Genomic DNA, 12059 nt, shown 5'->3' with positions numbered 1-12059 from the left:
TAAGCTTAAACTTTCTGAATTCATTTAATTTCTCCAATTTATACATTTTCATATTTTATTGTGTGTTTTCTTGACAGCTAATAAATTAATGTATGAGTATATGAATGTATACATGAATGTATGTATGTATGTACATACATTCGATATTGTCATTGTTTTTCATATAACCATTACGATATGAAATTAACAGACTAGAATTGAGTTAGTTCACCGAGTATTTGCTAAAAGTTTGTAGGCATTTTCGAAAGATTGATCTAAAATTTGACAGACACATCAAAGGATATAAAAAGATTTTAGAAGTTCGAAAGTCTGCCTACTTTTATTCCAGAAAAATATGCAGGTCTAAGATTGACGATATAATTTTGACACCCTTGCATATCGAAATACTGTGCTATCGTTTGTTTATGATTATGTTCAGCAAACTCGGTGGCATATTTCTTAATTACAAATCCAGTTTATTACCCCTCTCATAATTACATGGCACGTTTAATACTTATAATATATCACGTTCAAGCATTGATTCGGCCAGTTTTAATTAATTCTGTACAACTTATTAGCCGCTAAAATTCATTGAATGAATTTGATATTTGGTTGTCTTTTTACTTTGAAGCACCTCAAGTGATTGTGTTGCCCAATTCCAATAAAATTCGTCAAGAGGTACAATTAATCTTCACACCCTGCAGCCGTGTTTCAACTGATTCTCTGCATCTTGTTTTAGTTGTTTCAATCTATTCTTCAGGGGATAAATATGTGTACCAGTCCATTCTTCCAGGGTCGGTTGAAACAAAATAACTTCCATTTGAACTCGGATATAGCCCTCCAGCGATGATAATTCCAACAACAAACTGAAATTTTATGAAAACATAGAGAACTAATACGTCACATCCAAAATACATTGAGTGCTTTCGATTGAACTTAACACCAGTTGGAAAATGTGCACTAAAATACTTAGGCAAACAATACTGACTCGCTCAAAGCCGTCACCAAACTCCCCAATTGCATAGGATTTGTATAGTTGTTTGCAATTTGCCAAGGATTCATCCATGTTGCTATTCTGTTGAGGAATTGGCATATTTTTAGAACAGACCTTGATAATGTACAAGTACAAATATTCTGCCCTTACTGATCGCTATCGACGACATGGTGAAACTTGGTTCTGAAGTTAAGGAACCATTCGATTCCTACTGCAAGCTGCCATCCAGGGAATAACAATTTGTTTGGTATGGGAGCTGGTCGCTGTTGCGGCACTATGTGGAGTGGATGGTCTACATAGCCCAAGCTTTTAGCTACTTCTAGGTGTCTTTCTTCGGAATATCCGTGCAGCCAGACTTTTAAGCACATCACCAGAGATGGTATTGCTGTTGGCAGGAGCTCGCACATTGTGGCATAGTGATCATATCTGAAATACATTACACAGACTGTTCAGCATAATTTTAACTATAGTCTTGGTGGTGAACAAGTAAAGAAAAACAATCGAATAATATTATTCATATATATAGGTGATAATAAAATAAGCAAAACGGCACATGCCTCGACCATCCGGTGAATGCAGTTCCACGGAATTCACAAACTTTGTTGACATGAGTACTCAACTCTTCTAACCATCGTTCGTGGTTACTTATATGATGTTGAATCACGGGTATGTGTTGACAGGATCCGGTAGCACCTTTAAAAGCTGTTGCAGCCCAGATATTTGAAAATATAACACTATATTTGTCCCATAAACCTGAAAGTTGATTACATAAGTGTCTGTGTAATGCTTACAATGTTATTTAACTCACAATAAATAGATTCAAAACATTCAGGAAATTTGCTATCGGCTCTACATACATCATTTGAAAAGTACTAACCTACTGGCAAACAAAAAGTCTCTCTGGAATTATAATGCCATATCATTGGTTCAACATATTTTCCAATATAATGTTCTGAAATGATAAAAGTATATTAAGTTGAGGATATTACACATTGTCTATGCTAAACACAAGATAAACTCAAAGCATGCTAATGATTCTGTAATAGAAGGTTCTGTATTGATGATAATTGGCTTAAAATTTTTCTCATGACGTTGAATACTAACAAACTAGGTAAATAAAGTAGTATTTATATCTTAGATACGTACGCACCATTTAAGACCTGTACGTCTATGTTTCTCAACATATCGTCCCAAATGATAACTTTTAAATACGGATATGTCTCTTGTATATGTTGCGCGACAGCTAAAACATGTTCCAAGAATAACGCGGACTTCCCATGTTTGCTGGAAGTGGCTCTTTTTATACAGACTGAACATAACCCCATGTGCCAGACCTCGTCAGCTCCTATATGCAAATATTGTATGTCAGGATGAAAGGACACTATTTGACGTATCAAAGACTTCACCAGCGGTAATGTAGCTGGGTTTGAAGGACACATCGAACTTGGAAACAGCTCAACTTCTCGTAACGATCGCCACTCATCATGCTTCAATACAAACTGGAAAAGAATATTTTTCAATTGTGCTTATAGTTGAGGCGTAATTAAATTTACACACGGTTGAAATATTGTTCAGTTTTTTGAGCCGTAGTTGTTGAATGTTCAGAGCCAATGGCAAAGTAAATATAAAATATTCATACGAATTTTATTACTATGAAATTTTTAAGTACAGCTTTACCTCCATGTGGCCGAAAGTTTGAACCAACGGCACAACTGCTAGCCCAGATTCTCCTGCGATTTGCAATATTTGTCGTGCTTCTTGCATTGTATAACCGTTGGCTATGCTGTTTGGGCCATTGCTTCCTATTTGAGTCAATTCTCGGTTGTACGGGAAGGTATCTTCCCATTCTAGCAGCAGTCCTGTAGCACCCCATGATCGCAGCAGCGGAAACAACTGACAAAATAAGAAACGAGTGGATAATATCGCCTCTAGGTTAGATGCAACGATAAATATAAGACGATTATGCGATCATATGTGTAATTAAATTTTTCTCAGTTTTAGTTTCACCCAAAATGAAATATGAGAAAGATGTTTTGTTTAATGAATTAAATCAGCTCAGAGTGCTGGTTGACTTTGCCTTTTACTGGTCAGAATGCGAAAAAAAAGAACCAAGACCTCCTTTTGACAGCTGTCAAAATTAGAAGACGTAAACAAACAAATGCTGCGCATATGTAGGGTATCTGTATATTTCTTGCAATACAGACCTTTTCAAGGTAAGATACTCGGGGTGGAGCGCCCTTGAGGTCAAGGTGAACAAGTCTGAAACATAAGGCTCATAATAATGCAACGAATCATGAATTATCTATGAAATAACTTGCGAAACATTGGATCTATGCCAGAGTTATGTTTACCTGTGCGAACCAAAAGTCAGGGCGTCCATCTTTGAAACATTCGTATCATCATGGAATTATCTTGCAGCCCTTTACTCTGTCCGCATATTTAAACCAATCATCAAATTTTTACGCGTGTCAGCATAATTATCAAATTTCGTTTTATTCCTGTTCATTTCGCGGCTCAAATGATTGAACGCGATATTCAGCTGAAAACATCGGGAATAACCACGTGGTGAACAACGTCGTTGATGACGTGTTCAATTCAAGTGTCAAGCTGAGTACTTTCAGCGCCAGTTTTATCTGCGATTCAAATTAGCGTGGCGGTAAATTTGTTTTCTGATATTCTACAATCAGTCAGCTTTCCTGTTCAACTTTATTACGTAGTAGATATTGCGAAAATAAGCAAAAACTACTACATAGTAAACTTGAGTTTCGTACAATTCGGATTACTATCAAATTATAACAGGTTGTTTATTTTGGACAAAATTAGAAATATTTCTAATTCTAAAATCACCTGCGATGTATGTGTACTTTAATTCATTTTTTATCCAAGCTCATATTTCGAATAACTAGTATGCAAAAAAACTGCACAATTAAGTTTAAATACAGACGTTATTTAGTAATATTGAACCCATAATAACAATAAATTAAAAAATGTTCAAATTTAAAATTTACAATTAGCGACCAGAAATTTATTCAAATTATAATTTAATATACACAGTTGGACGTAAATCATCATCATCGTCAATCGTCGCATCGAAATACAGTCACTTCATCAAAGCTATTTTATTTGTACAAAATTCATTTGTTCTTAATTAATCACTATACGTGTATGCACAGTAGTTCCACATTGCATGAATTGAAGTTAGTCAGTTAGTTAGTTTATCAGGCATATTCCAAAGACCGCGTACTACGAATTCTATACAAGTTACTTTAACTATTCAGTAGTGATCACAATAACTCGAAAAAGTCAGCATTTAAATTTATTTTTAATTAAAGAGATCCATAGAGTAACATGATTTCATGGAGTTATAATATAGAATAGTGAGCACAGTCAATCGATCATTAATAAATGGAATTCCTTGGTAAACTTCAATAAAATGGATCAGCCACGCATATGTATAATGTTTATGTATGTAAATCGTAAGGGAGAGGGAGGGAGGGGGGGAAGGGGGGAGGGGAGGAGATACAACATTAGTCATCGATATACAAAAATTGCGATATTTTTGGCAATTTAAAAAAAATTGAGCTAATCTTAGAAAACTAATTCTTACGTAACTGGACAACAAAATCCAGCTGTAACATCGTTAGTAGGACTTTAATCGTCTTTATGTTGATAACATAATAGCAAATATACCTACTACAGCTGTGATACTTCGCTTAATATTTCATTTGTGAGTTTCGTTCGAACAATACAAATATTTATTATCCTTAGTTTGTCCATTTATCGATATAAGATCCGTAAAGCACGAGAGTATTAGGGATTACAGAGTCTGCTAATAATACTTCAACAGAAATAAACCGTAAATATACATACACAAATAGCAAAACTTTTCCTGTAATCATTCCACTTCCGTCTGTGAAGCGGATATCAGTCAGTTCTTAACTCGGTGGATCGGAGTCGACGACACATTAACGAATTCTACGGAATCCGCGGATTGACAGTAGTAGATTAAGTAGGCTCGAGTAATCATTTGACAAATGGAAGATGATTGAATAAATATTGAAATATACGTACAGTGAATTGGCGTTCTGCAAATCCTACAATTAATCCACTTAGTTTCCATTAAAACTACAGCGATATACTTTTACGTTAGCTATCGGTAGTCATAAATTATGATTACGATATATTTTAAGAAAGTTTTTGCAGCCAATCACTTTGTCCCTAATAATATGTCATGAAGGTAAAAGTTGTAATTAAGTAGTTGTAAAACTAAACAGTTATTATAAATTATTATGATTATTGTGATTTAAATTATTTATACTCCTAATTTTTTTTACATTAAAACTGATGCAAGTATATTTTGAGAAATAAATACGCAATATATTTTAAAGTAATCGTTCAACCGCTCGCATAATCATAAGAAGGTTCGAAAAAAAAAATGCTGAAATATCAAGTTAGAATATGTAGAATCCAACCTATATACGACGTGTAATAAACCTAATCAACTTAAAATCTATCGCCTGACTTATCGTTGTCAAGATAAATAATTTAATTACATGATTTGGGTTTTATACTTTACTGTTTTTTCCATACTCGAGGATCTGCTTGTGATAAAAAAGGAGGTACCTGCAATATTTTATTTTAATGAATAAAAAAATTAATTATTACACAAACATGCGTTCGAAATTTTATTTTTACTCAAATTCAACAAGGAGTCTTAATCTACTTACCCTTCGCTAGTTAACACGTCCTTCAATTTTGCCCTAGTTATTAGATGATCGTCACATTTGAACCACTGATCTCTCTGCTGTCTAATAAACGCTGTGTAATGACCAGTTTCCAACGATCCCTCGTGGTTGATAACAGCGAAGAGCGAATACCTGTTATCACCGAAGGCAGTATCTTCGCCATTTTTCGGAAAGCTATCTATCGTGGTGTTGTTATTACCGTTTCTTTTATGAGACATAAAAGGAGTCATGTCCAACTGTTCAGGGAAGGCTATAAAGGTCGATATCTTTTTATCCTGAATGCTAGAATGTTCGAATCTCTTCAAGTGAAAGCTGGCAACAATGGGTAGCTGTTTCATAGTTAATTGTTTTGTGCTTTCCTGGTAAGTTTGGCAATTACTACATTTTATCTTCGCACTTGATCCCAAGTGTTCGGCACGTGTAAAACGTTCTAGGCAGTCTAATAACGAGGTAGGTGGACCGGAACTGTCAGGCCCCGATGCTCCAGCAGTGGGGCCCAAGTCCAGGGAGATGTCCCAAAAAGGATCAATCGTAGTCGATACTCCACTGAAAAGTTAATTATTATCAGTTCACTTATGCGATCGGCCATTTTTTTCGAGTGCCGGTAAAGCCCTTCACATCAACGTCAGCTTCGCTATTGACCTAGGATAATTGATTCTTGACTAAAGTATATTGGATCGGTTGACGTGGAAAGCTTGTTACCCTAATCGGATTTGTAATATCAACCTAAAACCCTTCCTTACTTGCACGCTTGGCAGACAACATCACTCTGCAATCCTCCGGTAAATATTTGATCTATAATACAATTACAATGATGAGGGTTGTCTTTGACCAAAATAGGGGCAGCCTCGCAGTGCCTGTGGAGTACATCTAGCGTTGCAATAAAGAATTCATGTGCATCTTGCTGTTCATAGCCAGCTAAATGCCTGGCGTGTGTCCAAATTAGATGAAGCAGTTTATGAAGTGTCAAGGGAGCCTTGTTGCCGGAATAAAATTCTTGGAAAAGGTGCGATACTTCACAAACAAGACAACGGCTTGGCTGGGGACAATGATGTCGATCAGCTAGAAAATAGTCTCGAAGAAGAGGCGTATGTATCAACGCCTGCACTATGCAGTTCATGAAACAAGTACTACCGAGGTTTATCAGACCTCTCAGACCTGAAAAATTGTTTCTACATATATTAAACAGTCAGGAGTGTGGGAATCGACTCTCAATATTTCCTTACCTATAGTGGAATTTTCCACGATACGTCGACGTCGTGGATTTTTTCTCAACAAGTCCGCCTCAACTTGCGTCGGTTCCCAGGCTCTATAAAACTCTCCCAAACTAAGTGACCTCGCCGACTGGCTCCACTGTGACTTTGCAACCGCTGTTAATTCCCTGTCGTACACGTAGTCCCCACATTGGAAGCATAATATGTTGCCGTAGCATAGATCAACGGCTGTAATTTCAAATTCAATTTCTTTGTATATCGTCAAGTAAGATTATCAATTTCACTTATATTTAAATATGCTATAAAAGAGTACATCACTGATATTTTCAAATCAAAACCTGTTCAGACGGTGGAATTTTGCAATACAGTAAAAACAAGTAAATTACAATGTTTCAGTAAGACAAATATATATTCAACGTCTGTTTAGTTCTAGAAAAGTTTGTTACTTAATGCTAGACAGTAAATAGTTATAATAGTTTATTCGTCCTCCGGCTATAAATAGGTCCCTACCTATTTTAATACCAGCAACGGCCCTTGAAATTAGAGCAAAGTTAAAATTGTGTGATTTATAAGATAAACAATATGAAGTCAGTATGAAAAAATATCCTAAATTATGCTCAAAATATACCTATTTCTATAAATAAATACTATAGACTGGGTATATATGTCCCTTCTACGTGCTTCGAGTAAAACCTGCCAATATCCTATTAATATTACAGACATGTGTATCTAATTTTCTGTCATCATCTTGGGTATTTGTTACATAATTATTGTTCTATTCTTATCAAATTTTTTATTTTTCTATTTTATTTTTAAAACTGATTGCGTCGAAATTTGATTTTTATTTTTTATCAACGTGAGAAAGAGGTACTGTATCATTTATGGCGGACGAGATGTGGAATAGACTTGATATTTTCTAAATGATTTAGATGAAAACCTGGTTCATGTGACAGACAATATTACCTAGAAAATGTTTTTTGGTCTTGGCATGTTCTTGTATGTGTCCTTTCGAATAACAGCCAAAAAAAATGCAGTGCAAACACGAGTGAAGGCGATCCTTGTAAGTTTTACAGGTGTGACACAAGCAGCTCACTGCCTGTAAAGAAAAGGAGAAAAAGAATAATAATGACAACCAACGGACTATATCGCTGCTTATAATTTGCTGCTTACACTTAATTACTGTCAAAATTATGACTACGTTACAGATCCTTAAAAATTAAATATTTCTTTAATAGGATACTTGAACTGATTAATAATTGGTATGATCCGCTTCACTTTTAATTTTAGTGCGGGTTCAAAGAATATTATGCAAATAAGAGTTTCTTTTTTTTTTTTTATTAGTAAAAGGATAGTGAAATTAAGATACAAGAATAATTATAATAAATGAAAGAAATGCATTTATTTAACCAGAGATAAACGGAACATAGCCTGAGTTCTAACAACAAACAGATGAATCAATTATATTATCTAATAGTACACCGTAAATGATTATCTTATTTTTATTTTAATGACTAAACAACTAAATGTCTCACAATCAGCTCACAAATTTCCTTTCTATTATCTTACACTGACTCATATTGCCCGCATATGATTATATTTTTTCTTTTTGATATGATACATTATCGACAATGCACAGTCATTTGCTCTCCTCAATTAACTGAACATTAATACGAGTAGCTTGCACATGTAATGAAATTATGAACATCATAATCAAAGAAGATTTGTTTTAGATTTGTACTGTTTTTTATGAATAAAATCTTAATTTATAGCTGATCACGTGTGGCATAATTTTGTTAACAATACTGTGCCATGATCATCTTGGAACATATAAATTGATCTCAATTTAAAAATTGAACTCAATCTTTCTGCGGTTTAATTAATTTCTTTAATAAAGATTAATTGATATGCATTTAGTTATACGTTGATTAACATTATTGATTTTCGACCAATAGATGACAAAAAAAATGAAATAAAAAATTCCATCCATGAGATATCATTTTTGCAACATGTATATCGAGTTAACTTCTGCTTTGTACACAGTCATAAATGTGGTATATGTGACCCATGCATGCACACCATTTTTTGAATACAAGGAACACATATTTCACAAATATGAAGAGCAAGTATAGACGGCGTTATTATAGCGTGTAAACATAATTTCGTGTCGGGCAAAGGAATATAATGTCCACACCTGTTCGACGAGTGGAAAAATTCGACAGAAAACGAGAAGAAGCGAAAGGGGAGGGGGGTGACATACAGGACGAGAAAAAAAGGTTCGCCGTCTATTACGACTGACGAGCAAAATGATTGCTAAAACAATATAGTCATAGGTATATCAGATAAAAGGTATGATTATAATAAATTGAAAATGGTAAGCGCTGAAGCGACTGCAGGTCGATCGAGAAATTGAGAATATGCAAATTAACGAAAAAGAGAAAGAAAAAAGAATGAAAGATCAAGGAGTGGAAAATTCGGGAAATATCGGGACACGAGTAGGAAATTTGCATTAAATCTTTAAGAGTCCGTGATTTCTGATAGGAATTATGATAATCACTCGTTTCTTTCTGTAATACACAACGATAGGAAGAGAAGCGAGTAACCTCACTTCTAGTATTTCTTGTACCTTGACCGCAGCGTTAAAAGAATGACATCGCGAATACTCTGACATTGAGCAAAATCCGTGGATCTGGTATTTACACGTCATAGTACGCGATGAGTGTATAATATATTGTACGTTTTTAGTAATAACGAGTAAAAAGAAAACGAAGGAATCATCGTTATTCTCAGCATGACCAAGTCTCGACGTATATATGTATTTTTCAATTATCATCAGTTTGGATTGAATAAAGAAAATGATTTTTTTATCGGGGGTTTTAGTCGGATGCGAGTAGCGGGAGAGAGACAGGCGCGTGTCGGTAAAGTACGAATTCACACTCGTAGCTATCTACCATGCTGGAAATGTGAATGAACAAGAGTGTGTGGCATAAGTTTGAATGTCGGGTGAAGTTAGGTGACCGAGGAGTAGCTGTGGCTGTGACACCGGACGATCGCAGTCCGCGACAAAACACTATCGCGATCGAGCGTGTTTTGTTTTCTGTCGTATCTGAGAGGTGGAGCAAAACATAGTTGATTCAAATTGCCGTGACAGACTGATAGTACAATATTTACCTTTAGACGTACACACATAAGTATATTCGGGATGGTGGAATATATTATTTGTAAACATAGATAGGGGGAGGGGGGGGGGGGGGGGGGGGAAGGGAGGTATTCCACACTATTATCAGTATCTCTAAAGGTTTGGAGATGTGTAAAAAGATGTCGCACCTTCCTTACGCGTGCCTCGGTCGAAGTGCTGGTCACGAAATAGGAGTGTATTACTTTGTACGGCTGTATCCCCTTGGCTGCTTTGAAATTATTCAAGTGTATGCAGCCATGATCGCTCATCTCAATATTGCGGGGGCTTGCTCGTTGTTACGACGGTTTCCCGAGGCGGTAGTAACGTTACCGATGTATCCTCAAAAACCACTAAAATATCAGAAACAAACCGACGAATTCGAGTCTGTAACCACGGGGCGTAGCACGCTCGCCAGTTCGACAGCGTGCGTGGCGTTGACATGGAAAGTCTCGGTGAGCCGTGATGTATCCAGCTCAATTGTCGTTAATAAAACAGTGGAAGCGTTTCGATAACAATATACTATCGTCAGATATCTATGAAATATCTATTTTTCGTCCACGTTTTCGACACCCGAGAGGCAACGGACGCCAGCCGGTTACTGCAGCACCGGTACTCGTCGCCATCGCTCCCTCCATCTCCGTCTCTCTCTTTTACTCATCGTCTCTCTCCGTCGCTATACCGAAGCCATCCTCTTTCTCTTTCTCTCTCTTTCCCCTCCAACCAGCGCCAGCCGACGACAGTAGCGTAACATGCGGGCTCTCCAAAACTACTCGCCATCGTATTACGTGTTCCAATTTCGCTAGCCTTTACTTCTCATTCTCGCGATTTTTCAACTAAAATTCAGAATTTTCTGCAATTCCTCGATCGCATCCGCGATTTCAACAGTTTTACGAAAACTTTTCCACAAATCAAATCCCGAATTATTATATCTTTGACAGAGAACTGGTATATGTATGAACATGAACAATGGGATAGTTGAGAAGGTGCGAGTTACTAAAAACTCGCAATAGAAATTATCAACGACCACACAGCGTGTAGTACAATAATTCTCATAACTGCAAATGCAATTCGCTGTTGGTCGGCGACAAAGTGAAGTGCAAATCATGCCTACGCACAGATCGTACGATTGGTCGATAAGCATAAGCTTATAAAGACATGTACACGTGTTAGTTTTTTTCATTCCCAGCCTGCGTCTCTCTGTATCCCACTTTTTATACCCAGCCAACGTTTTTTTTTTCATCTCGTTTTTGAGGGTAAAATTTTTTCTACGGAGCAACCGTATCCGGTCACATCTGCGGGGACGTGAAAAGGGGCTCACGGATACCCCAATCAAATTTCTCGTGGGTTGTCCCTGATCTGTCCTTCCACCTCCCGGGTACCTGCTGTGGTTTTTCGTAACAGCTGCGCGCGATATGCATTCACGTCCTTTCAAAGCCGCTTCGCAGGACATTGCGGTAAATGCCCGTCCCTGTGAACTGAGAGAAGAGTCGACTGACCACTACGTTCTGAAATGCCCGAAAAGGAAGAATTGTAGAAAGAAAAATGTCCATCATCGCCAGCCTCTGAGTAAATTCAGGGCCTCCTAATTCGTCGGTCGTGGAATTGTCGTAATTAAGAGATCCTCCGCCACTCTTCAACGGTCTAGACGCTCGGACTGTTCCCTGGCGGTTTTTTCATGAATTTATTGGCGCTCGTCGCGGTTTTTAGGTATATCATCTCGCAGGATAATGAGTTGACTTACCGACGGTAAACTGCTACCAGCAAATGCTATCGGCGCGACCGATAATCTAGAAAATGTTTATAACATACACGATATTTCAGAACGCTGGATTATATAAACTATTCACAGGCGGGATTATCCAAGTTTAGTCGTGACTCACAACTGTTTTGAAACAGGCTAAAGAATACGAATTTTTCTCATCCCAGGAGTTTGTTTTTTAACCAAGCGGTTG

General features: G+C 36.8%; 2 protein-coding genes and 1 long non-coding RNA gene across 3 annotated transcripts; 1 reads left to right on the top strand and 2 right to left on the bottom strand.

Moving 5' to 3' along the window:
• Positions 1-434: 434 nt before the first annotated feature.
• LOC124211678 (hexosaminidase D) lies at positions 435-3570 on the bottom strand. Its single transcript, XM_046611000.2, has 9 exons — positions 3325-3570; positions 3178-3232; positions 2651-2866; positions 2124-2472; positions 1851-1925; positions 1531-1726; positions 1124-1399; positions 968-1054; positions 435-845 (listed from the first exon to the last, which is right to left on the bottom strand). The coding sequence occupies exons 1-9, from the start codon at positions 3351-3353 to the stop codon at positions 671-673; spliced, it is 1458 nt and encodes a 485-aa protein (XP_046466956.1). The 5' UTR covers positions 3354-3570; the 3' UTR covers positions 435-670.
• Positions 3571-3969: 399 nt separating this feature from the next.
• Positions 3970-11869, bottom strand: not (ubiquitin carboxyl-terminal hydrolase nonstop). Its single transcript, XM_046610999.2, has 6 exons — positions 10257-11869; positions 7896-8028; positions 6945-7160; positions 6462-6876; positions 5701-6264; positions 3970-5596 (listed from the first exon to the last, which is right to left on the bottom strand). The coding sequence occupies exons 1-6, from the start codon at positions 10374-10376 to the stop codon at positions 5539-5541; spliced, it is 1506 nt and encodes a 501-aa protein (XP_046466955.1). The 5' UTR covers positions 10377-11869; the 3' UTR covers positions 3970-5538.
• LOC138190488 (uncharacterized) lies at positions 5938-7162 on the top strand. Its single transcript, XR_011176481.1, has 2 exons — positions 5938-6500; positions 6633-7162. It is a non-coding gene; the product is annotated as an uncharacterized lncRNA (long non-coding RNA).
• Positions 11870-12059: the final 190 nt, after the last annotated feature.

Source organism: Neodiprion pinetum, chromosome 2 (genome assembly GCF_021155775.2).
Source record: "Neodiprion pinetum isolate iyNeoPine1 chromosome 2, iyNeoPine1.2, whole genome shotgun sequence".
Lineage (NCBI taxonomy): Eukaryota > Metazoa > Arthropoda > Insecta > Hymenoptera > Diprionidae > Neodiprion > Neodiprion pinetum.
This window is presented reverse-complemented; position numbering and strand designations above follow the sequence as displayed.

Bases quoted from the DNA above. Each gene is read 5' to 3' on its own strand.
- LOC124211678 (XM_046611000.2), bottom strand. From the start codon at position 3,353: ATGGACGCCCTGACTTTTGGTTCGCACAG. The intron at 2,473-2,650 runs GTAAAGCTGTAC...ATTCTTTTCCAG, and splicing joins AAACTTTCGGCCACATGGAG to TTTGTATTGAAGCATGATGA. The intron at 846-967 runs GTCAGTATTGTT...ATAAAATTTCAG, and splicing joins TTGGTGACGGCTTTGAGCGA to TTTGTTGTTGGAATTATCAT.
- not (XM_046610999.2), bottom strand. From the start codon at position 10,376: ATGAGCGATCATGGCTGCATACACTTGAATAATTTCAAAGCAGCCAAG. The intron at 8,029-10,256 runs GTGCGACATCTT...TTTTCTTTACAG, and splicing joins CCGAGGCACGCGTAAGGAAG to GCAGTGAGCTGCTTGTGTCA. The intron at 7,161-7,895 runs GTAATATTGTCT...TTGAAATTACAG, and splicing joins GACCAAAAAACATTTTCTAG to CCGTTGATCTATGCTACGGC.